The sequence below is a fragment of the Anas platyrhynchos genome, chromosome 15, assembly GCF_047663525.1.
Source record: "Anas platyrhynchos isolate ZD024472 breed Pekin duck chromosome 15, IASCAAS_PekinDuck_T2T, whole genome shotgun sequence".
NCBI lineage: Eukaryota > Metazoa > Chordata > Aves > Anseriformes > Anatidae > Anas > Anas platyrhynchos.
This window is the reverse complement of record NC_092601.1, coordinates 17,426,682-17,450,786: the sequence shown is the minus strand read 5'-3', so window position 1 is coordinate 17,450,786 and position 24,105 is coordinate 17,426,682. Positions and strand designations below refer to the sequence as shown.

At 60.5% G+C, this 24,105-nt stretch overlaps 2 protein-coding genes across 3 annotated transcripts in view; one reads left to right on the top strand and one right to left on the bottom strand.

The window, feature by feature from the left end:
* Positions 1-24,105, bottom strand: part of SLC5A10 (solute carrier family 5 member 10) — a 34,207-nt gene that overhangs the window by 7,420 nt on the left and 2,682 nt on the right. The window contains exons 6-9 of the mRNA XM_027469272.3: positions 20,621-20,726; positions 19,197-19,277; positions 16,446-16,651; positions 14,540-14,675 (exon numbers count right to left, since the gene is read on the bottom strand). Coding sequence (XP_027325073.3) covers positions 14,540-14,675; positions 16,446-16,651; positions 19,197-19,277; positions 20,621-20,726 — 529 coding nt within the window. The remainder of the gene's footprint in view (positions 1-14,539; positions 14,676-16,445; positions 16,652-19,196; positions 19,278-20,620; positions 20,727-24,105) is intronic.
* FAM83G (family with sequence similarity 83 member G) lies at positions 761-17,024 on the top strand. 2 transcript variants are annotated; one of them, XM_005011587.6, is made up of 5 exons: positions 761-1,899; positions 7,121-7,288; positions 11,020-11,144; positions 11,895-13,326; positions 15,968-17,024. In XM_005011587.6, the coding sequence occupies exons 1-5, from the start codon at positions 1,405-1,407 to the stop codon at positions 16,385-16,387; spliced, it is 2,640 nt and encodes an 879-aa protein (XP_005011644.5). In that variant the 5' UTR covers positions 761-1,404; the 3' UTR covers positions 16,388-17,024. The 2 variants fall into 2 exon arrangements, with proteins under 2 accessions (XP_005011644.5, XP_071880204.1); XM_072024103.1 differs by lacking the exon at positions 761-1,899 and adding an exon at positions 6,611-6,743.

The window sequence follows — 24,105 nt, the reverse complement described above, 5'->3', positions numbered from 1 at the left end:
GAATTTCCCCCTTTTCTGTGTGTTTCCCTTTCACCTTTCCAGGCCCTCCCCGGGCTCCGTGCCAGGCACAGCGTCGGGGCAGCGGTGCCGTGGGGTCGGGGCAGCCGGGGTGACGTTGGGCTCCAGAGGGGAGCCCTGTGATGGGCGAGCAGGAGGCTTTGCCTTAGGATGCTGACTCAAGCGGGGCTCTCATTTACACGGCTGCGAATCCAGATCAACTGCACCGCAGCAGCGGAGCGAGACGCAGCCCGTGGCGTTTTCCTTTCTCGCATCGGCGCGAGGCTCTGACCCCGATTCCTGAAATTCATCTTTGCCCGGGTTTCCGAGTCAGAAGCTCCACGTTCCTGGTTTGTGCTCACCGGCTGACGAATGCAGGGTGTCTCATGGCTCTTATCGCTGGCGGCCGCAGCAAGGTCTGGTTTGTGACCGTGTCCCTGCTGCGCACCCTGCCCCAAACCGAGGAGGTTTCCCCACGGCTCCGAGCTGCTCCCTGCTCTGGGGGCTGCCGTGCCTGGGGCAGGAGGGGTTAAACACAGGGCAGGGACACTTTGCTGGAAAGCGGCACCTTGCCAACACACACACGGGGTTATCACAGGGCAGAGCTGCTGATTTTTGGGGACACCCCCCAGCAGACCCCCCACGAGCACTGGGGGACCCCAGCACGCGGCGGAGAGGCGCGCACGGCGCCGTCCGAAAGAGTTAATGCCCGAACAAGGCTGGGAATGTGTGAAGCAGCATGTGACTGCAGGTGGGGCAGGGCGGAGCGATGAATCACTCCTCTGCTTTTCCTCTTTTCACTTCTTGCTCTTACCTGTCCCGCCGTCCACCCGGCACCGCGCGCGCGGGCAGGAGCCGGAACAGCCCCGCTGCCGCCCGGGGAGATGCACGGGAGGCTGGCGGAGACGCCGGCTGCCACCAAGCCCACCACCGACCCACTTCTCCAGCACCGATAGCCAAAGAGAGCGGCCAGGCCAAGAAGCCCAGCCTTCTGGTGCCCCCCACGAGGCCGTTTTGTTTGTTTTTTCATTTTCCTTTTTTTTTTTTTTCTGGCTCTCTCGGAGGATGAGAGGCGCGCGGAGCCGGAGGTAGACGAGGCTGCGGAGCCGCGTGTGCGCAGGGCACAGATCCACCCAGGTGGGGACCGCGGTGCCCCCCGGCTTCACCCCACTCCCCCCAGACCCAGCAGCAAACCAGAACCCAAATCCCTGAGAAAGCAGAGCCTCAGCGGGGCAGGAGCCGGCCGAGAAGGGAGCAGCGTCCCCAGGGCTGCGAGCTGAAGCGGGGGGGTGCAAGTCGCTTATGCAAAGACTGGGGAGTGATTAATTCCTTATTTATTGCCGACACCCGGCACTCGCCCAACGGACCGAGCTCCCTCCGGAGAAGGAAGCGGCGTGTCGGGGCACCATGGCTTTCTCCCAGGTGCAGTGCCTGGACGACAGCCACGTCAACTGGAGGTCCAGCGAGTCCAAGCCTGAGTTTTTCTACAGCGAGGAGCAGCGCCTGGCCCTGGAGGCGCTGGCCTCCCGTGGCCCCGACGCTTTCTACGAGGTCCTGAAGAAGGAGAACATCAGGGACTTCCTCTCCGAGCTGGAGCTCAAGAAGATCCTGGACACCCTCGAGACCTACGACCCCGGCTCCGAGTACATCCCGCGCCACGGCAGCAGCACCGGGGAGAGCGAGGGCGATGGGGACAGCCAAGGGGACGAGCAGGGGGTGGCCCCGTCCCTGGAGTACTGGCCGCAGAGGTCCGACCGCTCCATCCCCCAGCTGGACCTCGGCTGGCCCGAGACCATCGCCTACCGCGGGGTGACCCGCGCCACCGTCTACATGCAGCCACCCATCGAGGGGCAGGCGCACATCAAGGAGGTGGTGCGCAAGATGATCTGCCAGGCTCAGAAGGTGAGGTGCGCCCCGGGGACTGGGTTGGGATCTGCCCCGGGCTGTCCTGCTCGAGCCCGGATCCCCAGGGTCCTGCTCAGCCAGGCGGTCCCATCCTATGCCCAAAGCCGAGGCATCGGGGTCAGTCGTTTGTTGTTTTTTTTTCCACGTTTGGTCAGAATAACTGATATTTAGGGATCAGGTTCCGCTGAAGACGATGCTGTTGGTCCAATCTGATGCACCCCAGGAGCAAAATAATTCTTTCCATAGCCACTGCGGCAGCTTTGCTCGTCCCAGGGTCCCCATGGGGAGAACCGCAGGGTGGTAAAAAGGGTCGAGGTGGTTCCCAGCTCCGAGCCCACGGTCCTGGCCACCCCACGATCCTTGTTCCCAGAGCACGGTGCCAACGCACGCAGGATCTGGAGGAGCTGAGCTCAGCCCCGGGGCAAAGCAGCGACAGGCAGCGGTCTCACAGCAGCACGTATGCGAGGGTTGAGGCGGGCTGACGAGTGCCACGTGGCTCCATGGTGGCCTCATCCTGGCTTTAGGAGAAAATGTGATGTGCAGGACAAGCCCCAGGAGATGCCGAAGGGAAGCAAAGCCCCTTTTTGGGGTGGGCTTTCGGTTGAGACCTGTCCTGCCCGTGGCAGCAAACCAAGGAGCAGAGATTTGGGGTGGATGAGCAATGGGGTCAGGCTGGTGGCACGGGCAGGAGGACAAGAGAAGAAGGTGGTGGCGTGCCTTGAAGGCCAGCAGTGCTGGGCAGAGGACCCTGGTGCCCCCCAATGACCCGGTCCCAGCTGGGTGACATTTTCCCCACTGGAGGGACTTTGCAGCGAGCTGCATCCCTTCTGTAGGGGAGGGCAGGGCTGAAGCCTCGTCAAGCTTCGTGCGTGTAGGATGGAGGAGGAAGAGACCTCCCCCATCACAAACAATGTCTCATCTCCGGGTCTTTCCAGCTGCCTCTGCCCCAGCTTTGCCAGCTCCTGCCCGGTTTTGCTTGCTCACTGCTTCCCCCACGCCAGCAGCACCTCCTGAGTCACGCCTGCCTCCCTCCTCCTGCACGGCTGAGTCAGGCTCTGCCCCCGGCACCGTCCCCACCTCCCCTGGGAGCATCTCCAGGCTGCAGGGACGTGGCCCTGGCTGCTCTTGGCACCGTCCCCGCGGCGCCAGGCTCTGTCTCCCGGTGGGATGGGAGCTGGGGACACCGGCGGTGGCACACAGGAGTTGGTGGCTGCTCCCTCAGCAGTGCTGGCTGCCCGGGTGTGCAGGGGGGAGATGTGGGATCACAGACGGGGGAGGAATCCTCCAGGATAGAAAATGTGGTATGGCAGATAAAAAGGAGCCTGGACAGCCAAGAAACACAAGTGATAGCCCTGCCACAAATAGGTTGAGCTTCAGAGGCTTTGGCAAGTCCTCACCTTGCCTACAGCCCCCAGGAGATGCAGAGATGAGCACAAGCTTCAAGCCTGCTGTCTGCAGGGTCCGAGCAGAGCAGGAGCTCTGGGGTTTGGCAGATGGGGCTCCTCTGAGCCTCCTAGCCATGGATGGGGTGGCTGAACCTGGGGGCTTGGTGCTGAGCCCAGGTGACCGCTGTCGTAGGCGCTCGTGGGCACCCCAAAACTTCAGCTGAGGCTGGCAGTCCGTGGAGGTGAGAGGGTTCGGCTGAGGAAGCCAGGAGCAGGCATGGAGAGGGTCCAGCTGCCACCCTGGCAGCTGGCACAGAGGTTGGCCACGCACCTCTTGGGTCGGGTATCACCTCCCTGAGAAGGTCCCTTGGTACCAGTCACCGGTGGAGACGTTTGGCCACCACGCAGGCTGCGCTCACACAGCAGAGAGGCAGAAGGTGCCAGGAGAGCCAAGGAAAGTCCAGAGCCCACGCAAGCATCGCTGGCACCGGGCAGCCTCCTGGCAGCTCAGAGCCCAGCTGAGGGAGCCGGGATGCGAGGCCGCTTTGATGGGGAGGACGAGCCCATTTGTGTGCAGGAACAAAGCCAAGCGCCGCCGAGTTCAGAGCCTTGGCTTTATTCTGCAAAGAGGCAAATCCAGGCGAGCTGGAGCAGGGGATGCAAATGATCTCCTCCTCGCTGTGGGAAGAAAAGGGTGAGCAGAGAGGCAGGATCCTGCTGCCACGGCCGCGCTCTCACAGCAAATCCCTGGGTCTGTGGCCAGGTACCCCGACGGAGAGCTCCCCTGGGTCTGCCCTGGCACGGCCAGCACCCTCAACGCAGGGCTCCAGTGGCTGCACAGCTCACGGGACTGCTGGGGAGGAAGGTCTGCCTCCTCTCCTCTTCTTCGCTAGATTTTGGCTCGCTCTGACCAGAAACCAGACCAGGCTGAAAACACCATCCTCGGCTAAACACCGCCAGAGACACCGGCGAGCCTGACCTCTCCGCTCCGGAGGTTCCCGGTTGGGATTGTGGTGATTTAATTACCCTCAGCAACTTCCAGTGAAGGTTGGGAGGCCCTATTAATTACTGTTTACAAAACCTTCTGCCATTCCTGGATGAAAGGGTCGACAGGGGAGAGCAATTATTAATGTTACTTGTCCCATCTCTCCCTCTTCCCAACGCGCTTCCTCTAATTGTGCGTTGGTGCCTGCCTAATTTATTAAATACCCACGTGGGGCACCCCAAAAGTTATTATCTGATGATTCAGAGTGACTTAATAAAGAGCTGCAATTTCCTCTATAAAACATGATCCTGCAGTTTGCGCGCTCATCAAAGCAGCTCAGAAGGACCCAGCATCACCTTCCTGCGTCCCAGGCGATGCGGTGCTCGGGGTACCGGCAGCAGATCTTGGCGGCTTTGGGAGCCCAGAGAGGAGAGCATCCAACGATGGATTCGAGGCCCGTCTCCTCTTCTTCATCTGGATGAATGGCAAAGAGATGGGAAATCTTCCTGGGATGATGCAGTAAGGGCTTTGGGAAGAGGTGCTGCTGTCCCGCTGCTGGGGCTTCCCGCAGCCGCCTTCCCCTGGTACCCAGCATTGGTTCCAGGCTCTGCACCAGGAGAGGGCACAGGATGAGGGCTGGCAGGCTGCGAGCACAGGAGGGCAGCTGGATGCAGGGATCGAAGGGAATGGCACGGGATGGTGCTGCTCCGGAGCACGCAGACCTCTGTTCCCTACAGGTTACATCCTGCGCCTGGGCTTGGCCCCAAACCAGCCGATTCCAAGCAAGGAACAAGCACGGGCAGCCCAGGAGCAGATTTCACCCTTGGGGTCCCTGGATGGTCACAGCATGGGGAGCGTGGCCAGGGCTGGCCATGTCCTGCTGGCCCATTTTGCGCCCGGGCAGTGCCTTGGCACGCTGGCCTGGCATCCCGGTGACAAAGCCAGGCCAAGCCTGTCCTGCAGGCAAGACACAGCTGAGGGCAGCAGAGGCACCGAGCGGTGATGGGAGGCACCAGCCCAGCAGGAGGAATTGTGCTGAACATGTGGGCACACACCAAGAGCCTGCCCAGGGCAGGTGTCCCTGCTCGCCGTCCCCAGCAGGAGCAGCGATGGGACGTGGGGACATCACCGCACCCTGCACGGCACCGTCCTGCCTGCAGGGCATCAACCACAGGAGGAAGACGGCACTTTCCTCCAAAATGAGGGCCAGACCCAAGTTCTCCTGGAGAAAACACCTGAGCACAGCAGAAGGAGCCGAGGTGGCCGGGGTGGCACCGCTGGTGGCCCAGACTGGGGAGGGGGCGCACGGCCTCGCTGCTCACCCCGCCGCAGAGGAAGGGAAGAGCCAGCAGTGTCACAACGCACAATTCTCCTCCTAATTAGAGCTCTCCGCCTCCTGTGGCACACAACTAATTAAAAGGCAGCTCGGCGCTTTGAGAAGCCCAGACTGGACGTGCCTGAGTGCGCAAGCACCCGCTCCCTTCCCTCCTGAGCAAGCAGCGTCTCGGGGTCCCCTCGTGTCACCCCACGGGGTGCCTGTTCCTGTGCCACCAGAACCCTCCAGGAGCAAACCCCGGCTGCCCCGATGCAGGGCACCTCCAGGGGGGCCCCATATGGTCACAGCCACCCCGGGCAGGAGGAGGCACACGCGGCTGCAGGGCCATCACCACCCTGTCCTGCACCACCCCGCATTGTCACAGCCGATGCCATCGTCAAGAAGAAAGGACCCGTGGGCGTGGAGCGGACTTTGGTGCCCGCAGAGGCATTCCCAGAAGAAGCGCAGCGCGTCCCACTGATGCATCTCCACATCACGTGTGGGACTCGCCCTGGCCACGGCAGCAGACGCCCAGGGTACAAAGGCAGCTCCGGCTTTCAGGGGACGGTGACAAACCAAGCTGCTGGCTTGGTCCGGGTGCTGTCATCCCAGCTCTGCTTTTGCACAGCCCAGGAGGCTTGGGGGGGCTGGTATGGCCGGAGCACCCCGGCACCCGATGGGCTCCTGACCACAGGAGCACCAGAGCTAGGAGTTATGGACAAGCAGCACCTGATCCCAAAGCCCTGCCCAGCATCACACCCAACCTCAAACCACAGCACGCTCCCAAAAATCAACAGCAAGGATCTGAAACAGCAGCTGGGAGCTGCGCACAGCCAGCAACTTTTGAGCAACCTCATCAGCGCACAAACAGGCCAGTCCTAAGGGTACCACGAGTCACTTCGGCTCCTGAACACACCTCAGGGGTGTCTGGATACTTCCTACCGGTCTCAGAGCCACTTTCAGCTATTTTTGAACCATTTCTCTCCATACAAGCACACATCAGATCCCCAGAGACAGCAGGCACCCTGGAGCGCACAGGACCTTGCCCCACGTACCATGCCCTCGGACAGACAGACAGACAGACAGACAGGCTCGCTGCATCAGGGGTTTCACCTCTGGGAACCTTCTCTATCAGAAAATAGGGCTGAAGCCTCTGGTACTTGTTAAAGCCTTGCCAATAGGAACGTTACCTTCACCCCTTACCCCTGATCAGCTTCCTACAAACACTTCACACTGCGTGCCGTTACCAGAGGGGTTTGGTGCCAGCAGAGGGATGGGATTTGGGACTTTTGCTCTTCAATCCTGGGCTGGCCGCTGCTCAGCTCCTTACAGCCCGTGGGGAAAACCCCACTGCCGTGGGAGCAGCTTTGGGGCAGAAACAGCTCCGGCTGCATGGGGATGTAGCACCTCCTGGCTTCGGTGCCAAAGACATTAGGACTTAATCCCAGCCTCCAGGGAGCGAGGGAGGTGCTTTGGCTCTCACGGAGGGGTTGGATGTGCAGCCCGGACTCATTTCTCTTCTCTCCTCTGCAGGTCATCGCAGTGGTCATGGACATGTTCACCGACGTAGACATCTTCAAGGACCTCCTGGACGCGGGTTTCAAGAGGAAGGTCGGCGTCTACATCATTTTGGATGAGACCAACGTCAAGCACTTCCTGCAGATGTGCGAGCGAGCGCAGATGCACGCGGGACACTTGAAGGTAAGGGGGGCCTTGGTCTCAGGAGCCTCTCTGCTTCTGGGCTCCGGGGTGATGTGCAGGGGACTGGGACAAACCCGCCTCCAGCTGCAGCTTGTGGGGCTGAAAACCAAGGGGTGAATTTGTGCGATTCCTGCTGAAAGCCTGGCAAGAGCTCCCAAAGAGCTCTTCTTGACCCGTGCTGCAGCCCCGAGGTAGTGCCAGACGAGCTAAGTCCATTTATCCCATAGCCAATGCCCAAATCCAACAGCAACAGCATGGGGGGGAATGGTGGAGAGGTGGGTACGTGGATTTCCATCCATGTCCCACCACCACGTCCCCAGGGTGCCCATGGTGCCCTGTGCACGCAGGGTAGGCACAGGGTGTTGTAAAGCACAGGGACGAGCCCGCGAGCTCAGCTCCTGCTGCCAAATCAGCCAGGAAGAGGCAAGATGCCGCGCCAGGGCTGGATCCGTGCCGTCGCCAGCCCCATCCTGCTCCTGCCCTGGGGACAGGACCAGCAGGAGCAACCACCAGCTGGTTCTCTCGCTTTCGGGCCTTCCCGCAAGTCGGAGGCTGGAATTAAAAAACGAGACTTTCCCCTTTCCCGGGGCCTCCGCCCCAGCGCGGGGCCGGGAGCTGAGCAGGGAGGCGCCCACGCCACCCGCGCCCCGGCGCCTGCCCGGGATGCTCTCAGCGGGCGGCACGACGCCGGCCCCAGCTGGCAGCGGCACCGCGCATGCCGCGGTCGCCCAGCCCCAGAGGCACCAGCGCCTGACTTTGCTCCTGTGCATGAGTCCTGTTGGGAAATTTGGAAGATGGAGCAGCACGGGGAACGTCTGGAAGCGCAGGGCTCAGTCCCCTGGCCCCAAGTGCCACAAATCCCTGCGCCAGCAGCAGGATGGGGCCACAACATGAAGCACAGCTGAGCCGATTGCTCAGGGACGAGGTTTAGCTTTGCACAGACCCCCCCCTGTACGCACCGTGCTGGGGCTCAATGAGCAGAGCAAGAAGACAGTGATGCTGTGCACAAGATGCGACAAGATGGGGATTATGTTTTAACCCCGATCACGGGTAGCACCCTGCAAGAGCTTGCAGGGAAACTCGCGGCATGGCACGCATGCTCTGTGCTGTAAAGAAAACAACCCAGCACCGTGCTCTGCCAAGGCAGAGGCAGAGGAAGGGGCAGAGAAGTGGTTCCTTCAGTGCTGAGGGGACGCCTGCCCCAGCTGTCCCCATCCCCGGGTGCCCAGGCACCGCAGCACCCCGCAGTTTCACTTTGGGGCTGGCAAACACCCGCGGGCACCGGGCGCCGTGCCCGCAGCTGGGCACAGAGGTTGTGCTTCCTCGCCTGACGTCAGCCGACCGCACGGTGCAGGGTGCCAAATGGCTCGCGGGGAGGCCCCTGCCCGGGCAAGCTCTCTCCAAATTTTCCCCACGGTGAAGGCAAACAGCGGGCTGAGCAGGAACATGCAGGAGCCACGTAATGCCAGCGTGAGCTAGGCTGGAGCGGGGCCGTGATGCTGCGTGAGCTTGGGGACCCGTGCCCAAGGGAGGGGACACGGCGGTGGCACTCACAGGCTGGCCCAGCCTCGCACCGTCCCCATCCAACAAGCCTGGTGGCTCCACTTAATTGCTGCTCGGGACAATTAACGCAGCCACAGCTGAGCTTCCCTGGGCTTTTACCCGCGTCCAGGCTCCCCGGAGAGGCCGGTCTCCTCCAGCCTGCCTCCGCTCCCAGACCAGAAAAGCCAGCGCTGACGCACGCCGGGCTGTTCATGCATTCGCAGCCTGCTGGCAGGACTGGAAAAGCAGGAGAACATCTGCAGAGCTCGGCAAATGTCTCGAAGTTGTGACTCGCCACACACCGCTCGTTGCAGCCAGCTTGCTGGAACGGCGCTCGGCAGGGCAAGGAGGCTGTGAGGAAACTAGGGCAGTGGCTGGGAGCTGCTGCGTAAGCCAGGAGATGCTAACGAGATGAACGTCGTTATCTCGGTGCCTTCTGCGCTTTGCAATTAGCGAGCCAGCTTGGGCAAGGCAACCGCTTCGTTGAGCAAGGGCAGGTGGTTGGGGCGTGATTCAGCCCCGCCGCGCAGCACCTCTCCGGCTCGGCAGCCGGGCGCACGCTTGTTCCCCCCCCTTTTTTGGGGGAAGAGATTAAATAAACAGATCTTACCCAACTGCGGCGAGGGGGAGGCAAAGGCAGCCGGCACCCTGCTGCCGGGGAGCTTTGTTCCCCTGGGTGTTACCCAAGAAAAACCCAGGCTGCTTCATGCCTTGGTGCGCAGATTTGGCGGAGAGCGAGAGAGGGAGAGGGAGAGGTCGGCGCCGTGGGGATGCTGGCGGTGGGCAGAGGTCCCAGCGAGCACTTGTTTGGGTGCTGCATCACTGCTGCAGTGCTATCAGCAGCCCCACGAGCAGGAATGGGCATTGCCCCGGCGTGTTCCCCCCATCCCCATCCCCACAAAAGCCACGGGAATCCCCTGGGCACAGCGATGCGAAGGGCACCAGCTGCCAGCCACCAGGTAAAAATGCCAAAGCTCAGCAACAACAACAAAAATAAAAATCAAATCACCAAAAATACCCAAACTTTGCCACTCAGCATGCACAATTTCCCCGAAACCTGGTCAGGAACTCCTTAGCTTTTGTACCACGCTGCAAACAGCTTCTAATCACTGTCCCTCCTGCTGGGAGGCAGGAGAGAGGAGAGCCCGGGGAAGCAGCTGAGGAAGGCTCCAGGTGGGGAGGAATTTTTTTTGGGGGGGAGGGAATATTTTCATTGCTTTTTTTTGTTTTTAGTCTTTAAAAAAAAAACAAAAACAGAAGATCTAAGGGCATGACCTAATGCTGACACAGTGCCTTTAGCAACAGCCTTAGCAACATCCCAGCAGAACGGGAGGAATGAGGGCGCTTTCCTTAAAAAATGTTCTCTCCACACCCAAGGGAGCCCCCTCTGCTGTTTGCTGTGAATGACGCTGTCTGCTCAGCTGCAAAAATGTTTCGTGTCCCTCGGTGTTGAAGGAAAATCACTGAGGCAGCAGAGGGATGGGAGAGCAGCACGGTGCTGGCAGAGCTGGGGACACCCAGCTCCCAGCTGCCTGCGTGGGGTCCCTGTGCGTGCACATCCCTACATTTCCTTTCCCAATGGCATAAAGATGCTGCCCCACTGTTTTTCCCCACTCACCCCTAAAAACCAGGGCGAGACGCTTGGATTTAGGCACGGAGCAGACCCAAGGGGAATCCCCAGGCAGAGGACAGCGATCCCACTGCCATCGGGTCCACGCGCGCCGTGCCAGGGCCGGCACCATCCCCTACAAACACCTGCAAGCCCCGGGGGGGGTAGGAGGGCAAGAATCACCTCTTCCACGGTGGCATTTGCATAGATGGCAGGGGATGGAAAGAGCTCGGCAGCATTATCACACGCTGCTCACCTGCAGTCGTGGGCAGAGCTGGGTTCAAGAGGTAGAAAACACGGTCGGGCGCACGGGGAAAGCAGGAAATTCTTGACGCCGGGTCTCTGGTTCAGCGCGTGGCCCTGGGCGAGTTATTTTATCTCTCCATCGCTGAGGTCTGCGAGCAGACCGTGAAGAGCCTTTCCCACTGCTCGGCGGGGTTGTGAAATGGAAGCGGGGGCCGAATGCTGCTCTGAAAGTCGGGTGGCTCGGTGTGGGGCCGGAGCGAGCATGGGGACACCCCTCCTGGTCTCACCCCACCAGCTCCCGGCCCCGCTCACGGCCCTGCCTTTTGCTTTGCAGAACCTCCGGGTCCGCAGCACGGGGGGCACGGAGTTCTTCACGCGCTCGGCCACCAAGTTCAAGGGGGCTCTGGCCCAGAAGTTCATGTTCGTGGATGGAGACCGGGCCATGTGCGGATCCTACAGGTAACCGGCGGCGTCTCCTCCTGCCCACCCTGCAGAGGCTTTGCCAAAGCACCAAGAGGGACCTGCGTGGTCCAAGCCCCAGTCCCTGTCCCAGGCTTGTTCCCCCCACCTAAACAAGGGCATTCAGTGCTGGAGCAGGACCTGAGGGTCCCCACCAGCCCGTGGCCAGGACTTGGGCACCCCGTGGGGTCGGTGGGTGCACCGGGTGCTGCTGCCAGCAGACACAGTGATGAGAACACGTGGCACCGAGCGTGGGGAGGGACAAATTCCAAGCCACGGCCAGCACCAGCACTCACACTGACCCCAGATTTTCCTGTTAAACATTTACAACCTGAAGCGTTTTACGGTTTGTACGAACAAAATCTTGTTTTGGTAGAAATAGGTCGGTTTTCAGCTCTATGGGACAAGTTTCATAAACGTGAAAATGAGGCATTTGCTGCTTTCTGGCCAGAACAAAACACAAACCTGTTCACAAATCCCTTTCCTTGACTAACCTAATTTGAAAAAGAAAAAGTGGCCAACCCTAAAGCAAGAAGGCAACTGACCCACACCAAATACCTTTAATTTTCATTTCAAGTCCCAGTGAGCTCAAGACTCCAGGCTTTCATTCCCATCTGGGATGGGAGCTTCTTTTCAACCTCATCAATATTATTTTTTATAGCAAGACCATGTCCTTCCTCACCCTGTTAAATCCCCCAGGGAAGAGCCGTGTTATTTACGCTCAGAGTTTCCAACACTTTTCCTTTCCAGCTTCACCTGGTCGGCAGCGCGGACGGACCGAAATGTCATCACGGTGCTGTCGGGCCAAGTGGTGGAGGCGTTCGACAAGCAGTTCCAGGAGCTGTACCTCATGTCCAAGGGCGTGAGCCTCAAATCCATCTCCATGGGCCAGGAGCCCGAACCCGAGCCCGTAACGCTGCCCTCCGTCGTGCCGGTGACCCCGGCCAATGCCGTGGTGAAGAAGCTGATAAACCCCAAATACGCCTTGGTGAAGGCCAAGAGCGCGGACCAGATCAGCAAGACTTCCTCCGAGAACCAGGACAAAAACCAGAAGACGGACAACAAGGGCAAAGCCCTACCCGAGGGCCAGCCAGGAGACCGGCACGGCGAGGCGGCTGACCTCTCCCTGCTCATCCACCCCGGCCTCCTCAACCTGGAGAAAGCCAACATGTTCGACTACCTGCCCACCTGGGTGGAGCCCGACCCCGAGCCCGGGAGCGAGGTCTTGGGTTACATCAACATCATCGACCCCAAGATAAAGAACGTGAAGCTCTCGCAGATGAACCGCATCAAAGTCTGCGACGTCTCCCAGGCCAGCGCGCAGCACCGGCAGATGCTGAAGCTCAGGGAGCTGGAGGCCAAGAAGAACTCAGACCAAGAGCCACCCCCGGTGTCCCCCTGTCCCAGACAGACCCCGCAGGTCCCCGCAGAAGCTCCTGTGGTGCCCAGCCCCATTGAAGGCAGCAGCTGGGTGATGAATCAAGGGGGGATGTCGGCCGCTCCGCCGCTCAGCCACCGCTTGAAGCCACCCGAGGAGACACCCGAAGAAGCCAAGCCCCCGGTTCCGAAGCCGAGGACCATCCCTGCTGGAAACCTGGTGACCAAAACCATCGTGCCCTGTGACAGCAGTGCTGTCCCCGATGGGGACACGCAGCCACCACCAGCCGACCCCGCGGCTGCAAGGCAGGAACCGAAGGAGAACCCCAACGGGGCCTCACCGGAGAGCTGCCGTCCCCCTCCGGCAGCGGGGCCCCAGGAGGACAGAGGGCCACCCTGCGCCCACAACGGGCTGGGGGAAGAGGAAGAGGAGGAGGAGGAGGAGTACATAACCCTGAGCGACCAGGAGAGCTACTCCAGCAGCTCCGCCGACCACAGCTACCGCCGCTCCAACGCCTCCTCCATCTCCGACGAGTACTTCGAGGTGAGGGACCGCTACGGGCCCCTCCGGCGAACCAACTCGGACGTCACCCACAACGGGGAGTTCCTGCCCGTGCAGAGGAAGCTCAGCGACCCCCACATCAGCCGGGGCACCTTCCTCAGCCCGCTGGGGAGCCTCCCGTCCCTGAAGCACGTGCGTGCGGAGGACGCGGCCAAGCGGAGGAGCAACGCGGTGGAGATCAGGTGTGTGCTGCCCCGCGCCATCCTGGACGGCAACAGCTCCTATCCGACCAGTGCTGCACAGGTAGGATGCTCGGCCGTGACCTTCTCGCTGCGTGTCCCCATCCCAGAGGCTGTTCGCCCCGGGGGAGGCTGGTTTTGGTGCCAGATCCCGCGTGTGGAGGTCACACTCCCCGTGCAGGGGAGCATCGTCCCCTTTTACCACCACCCAAAAGGTGCTGGTGGCTGGGGAGATGGTGGCCACACCACAGCCCCCCGGGTATCCAGGAGTGCAGAGGGGAGGATTTGGGGGATTAAAAAGAAATCCCGTGGCACAGGCTGTGCCCTGAGCCACACGGCCCCATCCTATCACCCACTAGCGGCGGCACCGTGCCCAGCCAGGGACGGGCTGTGCGTGCAGGCGTGTCCCTCTCCGGCTTGTTTTCTGGCTCCGCGCACAGTGATTAGCATCAAAGCACGGCGCTCGGACACGTAATTAGGCGGAGCAGTGCAGCAGGGGCCACCTGAGTGATCAGAGCACGGAGCGATGCCACCAGCTGCTCCCCGAGCTGCCGGGCACGCGGTGTCCGCTGGGCAGGCACGGGGAGCGCGGGGACAGCCCCCCCAGCACTTGTCACCCAAGGCACTGATGCCACCCGTGTGGCCCCAGCTGAGCCACCAGGTCCCAGCTAATCTGTGTTTATGGGGAATTAACCGAATTAGTCCAGAGTCCGCCCGCCACTCCCTGCCCCAGCCTGGGCTCAGAGCAGGGCTTTGCTTCAGCGCTTGACCTCCCCATGGAGCTGAGCCCTCGCTCCACGGCTCCTGCAGGAATTTGTCCTGGGCTCCTCATGGAAGGTAATTGAGGTCTTGTAATGGCTGGGAGAGCGAGTGCTCAGCTAATGGAAGCATGCAGAGGGTAGTTTATCCCGTGTGTAATGACAAAAACCCAAACAGTCCTGGGTTAACGCTGGAGAAACCTCTAATCTGAGGTGAGGTCAGAGCAGCACCAGCACAAGAAGGCGCACAGATGGGTCCCAGCAAGAGCTTTCCTAGGAAATTCTGCAGCTCTCCACCTGAAATCATCCTTCTCCAAATACACACCTGGATGCTGAGGAGGGTGGCGCAGGCTGGTGCACGGTGACCCCAAGCACAGCACCGGGCACACTCACATCCCCCCATGCCCCCCTCTCCAACCCCTGGGTCCGGCACACCAGAAAGCCCCAAAAAATCCCCAGCACCCCGCTCCCATCCCTCACGCACCCGTTTGCTCAGCTCCTGCAGCTCCGGGCCCTTACCTGGGTACAGGACCCTGCTGATCATCCCCGGCATGATGATGATGAACAGGGGCAGCATCTTCAGGTAGCTGGCCAGGATGGAGCCGGCCTTGGCGTGGCTCAGGCTCTTGGCAGAGAGCGACCGCTGGACGATGACCTGCGGGGAGGCAGGGGCACGGCTGAGCCCCCACCAAGCATCCCCCTCCCCGCCAAACCCCTCAAATGCCTCCCCAAAAAAGTGCCCGTCTGCTCTCCTCCCAGCTCAGCTCCATAGAAATGCTGATAATAAGAGGGCTCGGGCTCTCCCCAGGGATGAACTCAGCACCCAGCAGGATTTGGATGCTCCTGTGAGGTCAGGAGGGACCAGCACCAGGTTGGGGAGCTGGGGAAGGCATCATTTAATGCCTCCAAGAGCCAGAGCATGCCAGGAGCTGCAGGAGACACCTGCACCACGTTGGGAACATGGTGCTCGAGAAGGGAGAGGAGCTGGATCCCCCGTAACCTACCCACCCGAGAACATCTCAGCCCACATGAGGACCCCACTTTGTTCTAAGCACTGATTTTAACCAGTCTAACGTAACAAACCCCTTCCAACCCGGCACTAACTGCTTCACTGCAACCCTCCTGGCCAAAATGACCACAGCGCGGGTGCAGAGGTCGCTGGGGTGCCCACCCCAACCACCAGGGTGATGCCAGCAGCACCACGGGGGCACGAGGCATCCTGCACGGCCGGCTCTGCGGCTCCAGCCTGGCCATCGGCTCCTGCTGGATGGGATTTTGCCCTGGTACATCTGCACAGGGCGCTGATTCCACCCCCGGACTGCAGCACCAACATGCCCAGAGACAAGGATCTGGTGGCCACAGCCGTGTGCTGAGACCTTGCCCTGGCCAGCGTTGGGATGAACGGTGCTCGGAGCCCTTCTGAGCTTCTCTCCCAGCCCAGAGCCACCCAACACAATGCACCCTCACCTCCTCGCCCACCTCCCTCTCTCCCAGCCCCCCCAAACTCCCCTCTCACCTCGGTCTGGGTTTTGGGGGCTGCTGGGCACAAAGGCAGCACTTTGGTGATGAACATGGGTTCTGCTGGGAATGGAGACCCAGGTCTCGGGGGCATTGCTGTGGTTGGGGACAGCCCCAGGGTGTCCTTAAAATGCTGCCTCGCCACCAGGGCGCAGGAACCTCCTAGCCCTACCAAGTACTGGGCACTCAAAACCTTAAATCATGGGGGGAGACCTTCCCCAGGCAGTGAGACACCACGGGAGTAACGAGCTGTCACCAGCCTCAGGAGGGTTTGGGCATGGGTCTTGGGCACCCAGCAGCCCAGGGACTCATCCATGAGGACCAATTTCATGGCACCCAAGCATAAAGGGGTGTCCATCCAGGGGACCTGTGTCCTTACAGCAACCACAGGTCATTTTTTTTCTCTTTTTTCTGCCCTTTAACACACAGGGGACGCACATCTACCGCTACCTCCCCAGGAACCCTGCGGGCAGAGAGCAAGGCAAGGAGGTCTCCTGCTCCCCACCGTGCGAGAAACCCCTGGGGGCCGGCAAGTACAGAGGGGACGGAGCCGAGCCCAAAAAGACCATTGCGGGCAGCCAGCCCTACTGGCAGAGCAAAGCCTTCAGCCCCAGCAAGCCGGCACGGCCCAGCCACCTCTCGCCCAGCAAGCCCAGGGTGGCTGGCAAACCCCTGACCTCCTTGCCAGAAATCCAGAAGGCAGCCGAGGAGCTGAGGACGCCCCTCGGCATCCCGCTCTCCAAGCTCTCCCAGTCCAAGCACCTCAAGAACAAGGTGGTGGCAGCGCCGGGTGCTCCCAGTGACTCCAAAAAGAAGCCCCCCGAGCCCACCAGCCAGAAGGAGCAGTAGGGGAAGCCACGGGTGGACGCGCTGCGACTCGGGGCAGGGGAATAACGTTTCCATTTACCTGGTCGGTGCACCAGTACCACGCGGCCATGATAGACAGCCCGAACGTCATCCCAGTCCACGGCAGATCTCCAGAGACTGGGTCTCGGAAGAGGTGCATGGCATCTGCTCGGGGCAGGTGGCAGGTCGTGTTGGGCACAATTTTGGACGGCACGGCTCTTAAGTAAGCCTCCTCCAGGTTGGGGTAGCCTCCGATCTCATTAAAAGCTGGAAGGCATCATTGGGGGGAGGCTGGTTAGAGCCCGTCAAAACCCGCTCGCCTCCGAGCTGAGCTGACAAAACCCGCTCGAGGACTCGTTATTGAGAACTGCTGCCCCTCCTGGCCCCCTTCCCACCGAGGGAAGGCTCGCAATCGTATTTTATTCTAGTTATTTAAGAGACTCTTCTACCGTTTTGCACAGCAGGTCCCGCGGCGGGCTGCCCTCCCTCGCGAGGGTGGGTGACCCACATCCCGGGACAAAGGCTCCTCAAGGGACCCACCTCTTTTGACTTCGTACTGTAAAAGCAACCTGTTATTAAAGCACCCCGGTCCCGAAGCACAGGAAACTCACCTAGGACTATTAAAATTGAAAATTAGCCAGCCTTTGCTTTGACTCGCTGCGGCTCAAGGTGCCTTGGCACAAGCGTCTGGCCAAGCACTTTCTTCCCCTCCGAGCACTCCCCAGCTCCCCCCTCCACCCTTAAGCCTTCAAGCTTGAAGTCCAACAGAACAGAAAAGTCCCTTTTCACTGCGTTCTTCCTAGGAAACAGGATCTTTAGCCTGAGCACTGCTCAGGATTACGTGCCAGGAGCAAGCCCCAGCAAGCTCACCCCCGAGCCCTGCGCAGCTGCCTTGGCGCTCCTCCTGCCCTGGGCTCTCCGTGCTCCCCCCCACCACCATCTCCCCGCTCTGGGGGGCACAGGATGAGCCCTGCTTGCCCCCCCCTCTGCCAGCAGCAGGGTTTGGGAGCCAGCAGCATGGCTTTTTGGAGGAGGGAGGGTTGGGAGGCACCCACCTTCCTCCCCCTGCCACCCATGCAGCACCCTGGAGGGGGTGAGCGGGTGGGTGGGCGTGCTGGCACCCTGCACCCACGGTGGCTGCTCATGCTTGGGAGAGGAGGGGGGACCCCAGAACCACATGGGGATCATGGAGGGGGCATTGTACAGCTCCCTCTGGTGAGGAGCCAGGCTGGGGGGCAAGGAAGGGGCTTCACTAAGGGCTGGAGAAGGTCCCAGCACCAACTGGGGGCTGCTTGTGGAGAGCAAGGCTCTGCGCTCAGACTTGGTTTGGGTGCTGGGAGGAGGAATCCCTTTGCTTTACCACTCGGAGACACAGCTCAGGCTCCAAGCAAGATCCAGAGCATCCCTGGGTGGTTCCCCCCAGGTCCAGCATCCCCACACCCCTCCCAGCCACAGGCAGTGCCCAGCAATTCCCCATTTCCAATATTCCCTCCCCGCTCCCCTATCCAAGGGCAGCACCCCCTGCAGAACTCTTGCTTCCAGCACCGACCCGCAGCCCTGACCCCTTCCCCATGACCCAAGACTTTTGGGGTGCTTGGAAAGGGGCACCACACCCCCCAGCCCCCTTTGCAAGCCACCCCTCCCGGTATCTCACAAGGAGGGAGCATTTGCAAACCGCTTCTGCTCTTGTGCAAGCAGAGCTGGCGCCTCTCCAGCGCGTGGTTTATCCAGGCACCGGCTACTCCCAAGCTTTGCATGGGCGTTGGGCACCAACAAAGGGCCTCTCCAGAGGCAGAGGCTGAGTGCTGAAAGCAGAGATTCGCGCCCGGGGGTGCGGACCTGCTCCCTTTCCAAAAGGTGTCAGGAGGCAAGTTGCAACACCTACGCCTGCTCACACGGAAGGAGCAGGGCGAGGAAGCCGGGGCAGCGAGAAGGCAGCCTGCAGACGCAGGGATCCTGCCCGTGTGCCCCGCCAGGAGCAGGGGCCCTGTGGTCAGCGCCAAGTGGACACGGTGAGGGCTGTGGGACAGTGCTGGAGCTGAGCAGAGCCACCACCAGGACAGCCACATCTGTCCCCAGGCCCCCAGTGGTCGGTGACCCCCTGTGTCCGTGCCCACACATGAAAGCACACCCAGGAGCATCCACACACCCCGTGCTGTCCCCCCTGGGGAAATGTGAGCCCGGGCAGCAGCAACCCAGAGCCATCACAGGCTAAGAGGCGAGCAGCAGCAGCTCTGGCACCGTTGTCACGACCTAAAGATTCAAACAGGGCAAAATCACGGAGAGCATCCTTTATTGGCATCCCTGATGGACCGACCACCTTCGAGGCCCTGGGCTCTCCCACCACCAGGGAAGGAGCTGCGTGGCCAGCAGCCCGTCTGTTTGATCCCCCGGATCAGTGACTCTCCCAAACACCACCCCCCCTGCGCACACACCTCGCCGTGCCGAGCAGGTTGGCGCATCTCGAAACAGCTCAGCCGTGCGGTGGCCGCGGGGCATTTTCCAGGCCATGCCTGCCTGCCTGCCTGCCCTCCTCCTCCCGCTCTGCCGCCTCGCAGCCAGCCAAGAGCACAAGACAAAAGCCTCGGAGAAGCTCCCGGGCAATTAGAGAGCTTCAGACAACCATCAGCAACATCCAAGCACCTCATCTGACGCGGGCTGCGGCCGCGGTGCCGAGCTGTTTGGGCAGCTCCCCTGCCTGGCACGGGTCCCCGCTCCTGCTGGGGTGGTTGTTGTTATCGGTGCTTCTCTGGGAAGGAGAGAACCGTCCTCTTCAAACCCCGAGCTGGGACCTAACCCAGCCAGCTCTTACCTCTCACGGCCAGCACGATGGCTCCGAGGACCATGATGAGGGTCTGCAGCGTGTCGGTGTAGATGACGGCCGCCAGCCCCCCTGCAAGGAGCAAGGCACAGCTCTGTCAGCACCCCTCGGGCTCGGCTCAGCCGTGCAGCCCCAATAAAGCCACCCACACACGCCTGGATCCGCCTTGGCCCCTCCAGCACCGCAGCGATGGGGCTGTGGCCCCTGGGGAGCAGGGGAGGGCGGCCAGGGGACACGGCTCCACGTCCCCACACAGCTGGGAGGACGCAGGACAGCCCCAGCCCCCCTCAGCTCCTTCCCCCAATCCTTTAATTGAATTTTTCCAGCACGTGATGTTTTTGGGGGTCCTCTTCTCCACCCAGCCCATGGTATTTCTCCCTTCCCATCCCAAGCTCCCCACCAGTTCCCACTGCAAACCCGGGGCTCATTCACCCAGCCAGAAAGCAATGATCACGAGCCAAAAAAAAACGCACCAAGAAGTAGCGGGCCCGCGGAAAATGGGTCAGAATCTGAACCCGTTTCAACCCAAATCCCTGATTCATTCACATCCAGGCAGCTCCGGGCTCTGCCCTGCCCCAGCCGTGCCTGGGATCCTCGGGGATGTGCTCGGGATCGGGGTGAGGCGGGGAGCACACCCTCTGCCTGGGCGCACACCGGGGCGCCGTGCTGCACAACGAGCCTCGTGGGCAGGAAAAAGGCAACGTGGGATTTGCTTCAAACTGAGGTCTTGCAAAATGCAGCGTGTTTCGGATCTAATTATTCTGCCGTTTCCCATTCTGATGGCTGGGACGAGATAGCGAGGGAGAATTTATCGCCAGGCGTCTCCTCGGGAGCTCCCAGGGAAGGGAACGTCCCGGCTGCAATAAAGGATGAAATAATCTCCTGGCGAGGATAAACGGTCCCGCAGCCCAGGAGTGGGACTGCAAGCCAGGAAAATTCACGGTATCCTTCTCCATCTCCAAGCTGTCATCGCCCTAGATCACAGAGGAGAGGTACCAAATGATCCTGATCCCCACGGGGAGGCAGGAATTTCGGGCAGCAAGTTGCACTGCAGGCAGGGCGGGTGGGAAGGAAGTGAGTTAGGCAAAGGGCTCGCAGATCTGAGGTGCTGCAGGAATGGCCCTGTAATAGGAGAGGCCCTGATTACAAATCGGTGCACACACAAGAAAGCACTTAGCCATGAGACGGAGGAGGAGCGAGTTATTGCAAAAGAAAAGCTGTAATGACAAAGGAGAGCTCCCGCCTTGAGTCACTGCCCGCGCTGACGCTCAGGAGGGATGCACAAACACCAGCTGGGGAGGACTGGGGACGGGAACCCCATGGCCTGAGCTTAAAACCCTATAAATCCCAAAGAACTATGGAAAAAATAAAACCAAAGATGATGGACTGAGGGCAGCGGAGGCCGAGCAGCCTACCTGCGATGGTGTAGAGCCCCGTGACCAGCAGCATCAGGACGGTGCAGAGGTAGAGGTTCCAGCCCAGGCAGACGTGCACGAACAGGGCCCCCGAGTACAGGTCGGTCTGTGCGGGGACAGAGGCGGTAACAGGCAGCATCCTCACGGCCACGCATGGCCAGTTCCATCCTGGGGGCACCAGGAGGCAGCCCAGTCCGCAACTGGGCCCAGCTGGGTGAGGGCAGAGGGACACGAGGAGCAGCAACGTCTCCGGTGCTGTTGCATCCCTTGGGAGCGCACGTGGGCAGCTCCCGAATGGAGAGCAGGAACCCCAAAACTGAGAGCAGGAAGCCCAGCACTGCCTGAGCCTTGCCTCCTGGTTTTTCATCTCGGGAAACTGAGGCACAGGCAATGGCAGAAGCTGATTTTGGTCCCAAGTGACCAGGACCTGAGCCCAGGGGTCCTGCACCCCAGTATGGACCAGTGCCAAAGGATCCTCCAACACGTCAACGGGTGCTGCCATGACGGACGTGCTCCTGTGCTTGCCCTCCCCTTTGCAGCTCCCCTTGCAAAGCCCCCAGAAAAGGCTCTGGGTTTCTGCTTGGCCAAAAAGGACAAACTGTAGTGCCCAAAAAACCACCACAGCAGCTCCTGCGCCCACATCACGTCCCCCATCCCTGCTGTGGGACAGGAGGACCCCAAGCCACCACCACGCCTCAACCCATGGCCAAGACCCCAGCACTGGGCTGGGAAATTGTCAGAAAAACCTCGTTCGGAGGAGGAAATGGGGCAGGAAGAGGCAGGATGAGCTAAGTGCACACTGCAGCAGCTCCACGCCCTCGCCCGGAGCTGTGCCTGCTCCCCGCAGCCAACACACCAGCCCTGATCTGACATCTGTCTTCACGTTCGTCCCAAAAACCACCCCGAGCAGCGAGGCTTTCCTGCCCCATCACGCGGGATGAGTGCTGTGCAGGCCTGGTGCTGCATCCCGCACGGCAGCTCCTGCCCCAGCTCTGCCCTCTCCCAAACGCTCCCAAATCAGGGCACGGGGACACAAAGGTCAGTGGGTAGCACACGTCCAGCTTCAGCATGATACGAGAGCCTTTTCCCTGTCAGGCAAGCCCACATGGGCAGGATTAATGTTGAATAAATCCCAAATTGAGCCAGCCAGAAAAGCACTTGAGCCTGAGGATCCCAGTTCAGGGACTGGTCCTGACACCAGCACAGACATCCCAACAGAGATGCTATGTGCTCCAGCTGCCCTCGAGCTTGGCCACGTCTTCGGGGGAGCCCTCAGCAGTCCCAAAAGGCGATTCACCCCATAAAGGTCCTGCTGGAGAGGAACCAGCTCAGCAGCAACCACAGAGCAGCTCCCCGTCGATATCTGCCTTGCCACCACAACCACCCCCCAAGCAGCCCTACAAGGCAACAACCAAGCCAAGTCAGCACCACGCTGAAGCTACGAGGCCCAAAAACCCCAGGAGAATGCCCTCAGCCATCCCTCAAGAAGAGAGAATCCCCAAATTTTGGAGCCTCCCCAGCACCGTGCTAGGCCAGCACCCTCGGTGCCCCGTGGAGCTCGCCATCCCCTGCCTGCCCGCTCCTTCCCCAAAGCCTCAGCCCGGGAGAAGGCATTTCATAACCCCTTCTCCGGGCTTTCTCAACGCTTAAGCATTTTTGCAGTCGTCTGCAAATGAGTCTAATCCTTCGCTATGAGGAAGCAGGAGGTGTCTCCACCTCCCTTCCTCCTAATTCTGCTACGGTGGGAGAAAAATAAAAGCGCATGTGACCGAGCTGTTAATAAGACACCCCGAATACAAAAACAAGCTAATTAAATCCAGGCATGACCTATTCATAAAACAAGTCCTTTCAACTGTAAAAAGGGGAGCAGAAGCCTTTGAAGTCAGGCCTCGTAATCCAGCGAGATCCCTGCCTCCACCGCTGACCTCACTTGGGAACCCGTTCTTACCCAACGCCATCGGTGCCTTCCCAAGGAGCTTGGCTTTAACAGCTGGCAAAGCCAGAACCCGGGCAGAACGAGTTGCCCAGGCTCCAGAAAAGTCTCCAGGGGCTTTCTGCCAAATCCAGGACATTTGTGCAAATCTTCACGTGTTCCTAGCTAGGGGGGACGCGATCTCTCAGCAGGGTTTTGGGCTGCCCGGCCAAATCCTTGCATATTCCTAGCCATGGGGGATGTGATCTTTCAGCAAGGTTTTGGGCTGCCCTGCCACGAAACGTTGAGGGTTGGGGACCAAAACGTTGAGGGTTGGGGACCAGCAAATGTAAAATGCCCTCAGAGGAGAGATGGACGCGTCCCCTGCCCATGGAAGGGCCACCAGAGCAGCGGTGATGCCCAGAAGAAAGGGGAGAGGAGATCCATGAGTAAACCCAGCACCCGCAGGGAAAGGTGGCCCCAGAGGGGACCAGAGGAAGCCCAAGCCAGGTGGCCACGCTGACACATTGCCCTGAGCCTCGCACCTTCCTCCCAGGCTCCCTGGGGAGAGGATTCGGGGCTGGTTTGGCCACGCACGGTGCCAACGCCCCGCGCACTGCTGGAAGCGCCCCGTGTTTGGGCAGATTCACCCTGAGCCGAGCTGGAAGCCACGATAATCCCCGTGCAAGGCCGAATCCTCTTCTGTTGGATCCTGCGTGACTCAGAGGTGACAGAAAACCCAACAGCCCAAAGAAGGCGCAGAAAAGGCTGAGAAAGGGCATGGGCAGAGCCGCTCGGCAGCGGCTGTGGTCACCTGGAGAGACTCGAAGATGAGCAGCCCTCAAATTAGATTTCCTTCTTTAAATTCAGAGCAGCAAGAGCAAAAAAAAACCACCAGAAATCCCACCCCAGCCTCCAACCTCTCCCTGTAGGCACCAGCAGGGATTTGCTTGGCTCCCAGTGCCCGGCAAGCCTCACACAGCATCTCCCTCGAGCTCCTCCCTGTGCCCACAGGAGCAGGGACCGGACCTCTCCCGGGCAGCACAGGGGATGAATAAGTGACAGCATGTTCCTGGGCATCAGGACGACCAGGGAATAATCAATGTGCCATTGCCAAACCCGGCTGATGCTCCGGGAGCTGCCACCCATCACATGTGGGGAGCAGCAGCCAAACCTGGGCAGCTCCAGCTCCAGATTTTTTTTATTTTTTTTTTTTGGGAGGGGGAAATCCAGGTGGCAGCTGCACCGACAGAGTCACCAGCACCGCTTCTGCAGGCTGCGGCCACGCTCAAAGCCCTGCAGCAGCAGGAACAGAGCAGGCGAGGAGCACGCAAGTTGCAATAAATGAAGGGAAATGGCAGCACGGCGGGGCGCAGCCGCGGGCAGGGAGCGCCGCTGCGTGGGGAGCCCCGCTCCCTCCCGGCCCTCCTTCCCGCAGCCAGCCCCATGCAAAAGCAGCGCTGGTTTATTTTTCCTTTGCAACCACGCCTATGCAAAAAGCACATTTTTTTCTGCGACCCATGCAAAAAAGCGTTTTTTTTTCCTGCAACCATCCCCATGCAAAAATAACCTT